Source organism: Chinchilla lanigera, unplaced genomic scaffold (genome assembly GCF_000276665.1).
Source record: "Chinchilla lanigera isolate Chin_1 unplaced genomic scaffold, ChiLan1.0 scaffold00056, whole genome shotgun sequence".
Taxonomy (NCBI): domain Eukaryota; kingdom Metazoa; phylum Chordata; class Mammalia; order Rodentia; family Chinchillidae; genus Chinchilla; species Chinchilla lanigera.
In genome coordinates this window covers 4,852,526-4,856,071 of record NW_004955457.1, presented here as the reverse complement: position 1 = coordinate 4,856,071, position 3,546 = coordinate 4,852,526, and the positions used below count along the sequence as shown (strand labels likewise).

The following is a 3,546-nucleotide window of genomic DNA, read 5'->3' as shown; positions in this document are numbered from 1 at the left end:
ACAATCTTTTAAAAACTGTCTTCTTTATAAACATTTCCAAGAAAATAAATCAGCTTGTACTTTTCACCTTTAGTAACAAACGGTTTCTTACACAGGTATTTTCAATCAGCTTTTAAATCTGAGGCTACTCAGATGCAAGCTGACAGCTGTAATTTCTTTTTGTAGAGAGGCTGTTTTATGTGTCACAAGTGTTCAATACATATTTGCTAGAAGTTTATAATGTGTCTATGCAAGCCAGCACCCCAGACCAGAAGGCAGAGTGGTTCCCCGGCTGAGAACTGCCAATACTGTCATGTTGGATATTTATCTTTTCCACTTGGGGGACAGTACAGAAACAGCTCCATAATGAGGTTCTGCCTGGTGTCTGCAGATCTCAGAGGACTCTCTGACTTATTTTACTTTAAAATGACAAAGAAAGAAATTACATTCTAGAACTCCTCCTGCAACATTTCCTGTTGTGACTTTGGCCAAGGTTACTGCATTTTGACCTAAAATTGGGGAAAAAATGACGGATAGTCTTTTCAGGTCATTATGTCCCATTTCTAAACCTAAGTGTGCACCAGAATCATCTAGAAGGCTTGTGAAGTGATAAAGTGCTGGGATCCAAGCACAAAGTTCCTGATTCCATAGATCTGGGTGGCGCCTATGTTTTCATATTTGTAATAAGTTCACAGTTGATGCTGATGTTATTGGCTGGGAAAACAAAATTTGAGAACCACTTTACTTGGGAAATGGTACTGAGAATGTTGTTATCATTTGTTATTAGCATCGTATTTTCAGTGACTTTGTTAGAGCAAAGGTTAAGAGATTGACAGTAGTTATGTGCACAGTGAATGCATTAATTAGTCAATAACACTGTAAGTTTGCTGGACAATTTTTATGTTGAGCCTCCTAGTGTGGTTTGGTGCTTACTTATGTCTCTTCTGTGTTTGCCAGAAGTTCAAAATATAATGTTGCATGTGAGGAAAATTTAACAAAATGCAAAGGTTCATTTTGAAAATTTCACGTATATTTGTTACGTACTGAGGAACTTTAAACTATAAAGAAAACCTAGAATAGCCTCCGGGTCAGCCCCTTGATTTCCAGGCAGGACCAAACTTGAACACATGAGTTTCCTGTTCTTCCCCTAGTGTATTTTTAGGAGACTATCATGTACCTCTTTAAATCACCCTAATGTCAGTGAGAGTTATTCTCTGGTTTTTTTACTTATCTCTTTTTATATTTTAATGTCTACCCATGAGCTTTTTGTATCTAAGCTCATTTCTTCCTGTCTGATTCTGAGCAGAAATGGAAAGCTATATCCTGGGCATGGTTACAGTCCATATTCTAGAAGTCCGTCATGAATAACCCCTGAGCCTGCCTTAGCTGAGATTCATCCTGTTCCATTTATCTTTTCTATTTGCCAATAGTTCCCTCTCATAAAACTGCCATTCTGGGATTGAGAGGGCCAGAATCCGAAAGAGTTCTGTATTTGGACACAGATTTGCGGGTATTTTCTTGGATTTAGATCTGTTCTCAGAGAACTTCTGCATGTAAACATTAGGAAGTTTTATAGGCTGAACATTATCAAAATTGTGCCACAATCTCAGTGTGCTTTATCACCATTCTTAGTTTATGGCTCTGAAATAAGATCATACTCCTGATTTTTTTTTACCATCACTGTCATGATTTCTAAATAGATAACATGACATTTACTAAATGAACCACTTTATATCATCTCTTTAAAAACTTTTTATGACAGAAACAAATACAATTGGCTCCATTTACAGAAATAATATGATTGCAAGTACATATAATGTTAAATACTCTCTTTAATTCATTCACTTACATTCTCATTGATAAAGTCAAGGTCAGAGGTTGATCTTTGGGTAGGTCACTGAGTTGTTTTTTTTCACCCTGACTACTGTCTTGCAAGTATTAGCTGTTTTTAACAGCAGGAATGTTCAAAAGCGGCGAAGTCCGGATGGTAGTGGGCAAGAGTCCTGGGAAGGCTGGGGCCCTAGGAAGGACACATAAATTAATTGCCAAAAGCATCTGACCAGGGAGCTGGAATATTGGAGAAGCCTGCATGAAGGTCAAATATAAATATGTGCTAGGGAAGCTGGTTTTGGTTTTAAGAGTGTTAGCTGGTAGAAGAAACAAGGTTTGGAAGCTGAGATACAGGAAGAGGAATTTAAGCTCTGAAAGTCTGGAAAGAACAATTATTTAAATAATGATAATAATAATTTATATTTATTGATTATTATTATTGGCTTACCCTGCTAACGTATAGAACTGACAATTAGTGTTTACTTATAAATTGGCTTGCTAAACAATCACAATTCTATGAACAGGTGCTATTATCTTTAAAAGATGGTAGAGAGGTTAAGTTGCTCAAGGTCACAGGGGTTAATAAATTGTAAGGCCTCAAAAAGGAAAAATAATATTGCCATCACTATTTTAAAAGTGAAGAAAACTCAGATATTCAGTGTGCTAAATACACATGATGAGTGAATAGTAAAACTGTGATTTGATATGTAACTTAGTAATTCCAGTGCTTATTCTTTAACCACAATCTTTTATTACCTTACAGTAATTGCAAAATTGAATTTTAAATGATTAAGTTTTTGCAGAGATCTCTAGATGAGCCACTAGGACAGTTGGCTGTTATTGAAGGCCATACAACAATTAGAACTCAGCAACTAGAGCAGGAGAAACGACCAGCTAGGCAGACTTCGTGTTCAGGTCCTAAGCCGGGTGTCTTTGAAATTCTCCCTGATCAGGCAAAGTGTTGGCACAGAAGAGGGATGGACCTAAACCTACAAAGACTGAGTGGGTTTGGTAAGGGATGAAAGGGTTTAGGCATAAGGCAAAAAGCAGAGAACAAGAGAATGTGAATGGAATTTCATCTGTGTCAGAGAATAAATGAATACACTACAGGAAGATAAAAGGACAAAACATTGTCATCTTTGAATATAAAGCACTCAGCAACATATCACACTGTCTTTTATGACAGGAACACCACATTGCACATGACTAAGTAAGAAGCATGTATATCAAGGGGGTTAATTTTGCCAAATTTCCTTTCAGCAATCATTTCGTCCAAGATTCCTTGGTGTGGCGGAACAACTACACAATGAAGGTTTTAAGGTAAACTGTATTGTTATTATTTTTCAAGTAGCTTCTCTCAGCCTTGAAATCTGCCCGCAAAACAAAATACTGCAGAAACAGGAACAGAAATAGCTCAAAATATGTCCTTTCAAGTCTAACGAACTTTATAATTTCAAAACCTCAATGAATGCAGCCAGCCGGAGCAGCATTCCTTCTCCACTCCCACTACTTCAGGTGCTACCATTCTGTTCCTTTTTTCCCTTAGGGAGGAGGCATGGGGGGTGGTTAAGAAAAGGAAGGGAGGGATCTGTGCCCCTTATTTACATGCCCAACCCTCACAGCTAGCCTTCCAGAAGATTCTTGGTTTTCAGCCCTGCCCAACCCTCACAGCTAGCCTTCCAGAAGATTCCCTGGTTTCAGTCCTGCCCAACCTTCACAGCTAGCCTTCCAGAACAT

General features: G+C 37.9%; 1 protein-coding gene across 1 annotated transcript in view; it reads left to right on the top strand.

Annotated features, from left to right (window-relative positions):
* The window catches only part of Cps1 (carbamoyl-phosphate synthase 1, mitochondrial), a 113,269-nt gene that overhangs the window by 105,313 nt on the left and 4,410 nt on the right, over positions 1 to 3,546 (top strand). The window contains exon 35 of the mRNA XM_005396941.2: positions 3,070 to 3,129. Within this exon, the coding sequence (XP_005396998.1) occupies positions 3,070 to 3,129 (60 nt within the window). The remainder of the gene's footprint in view (positions 1 to 3,069; positions 3,130 to 3,546) is intronic.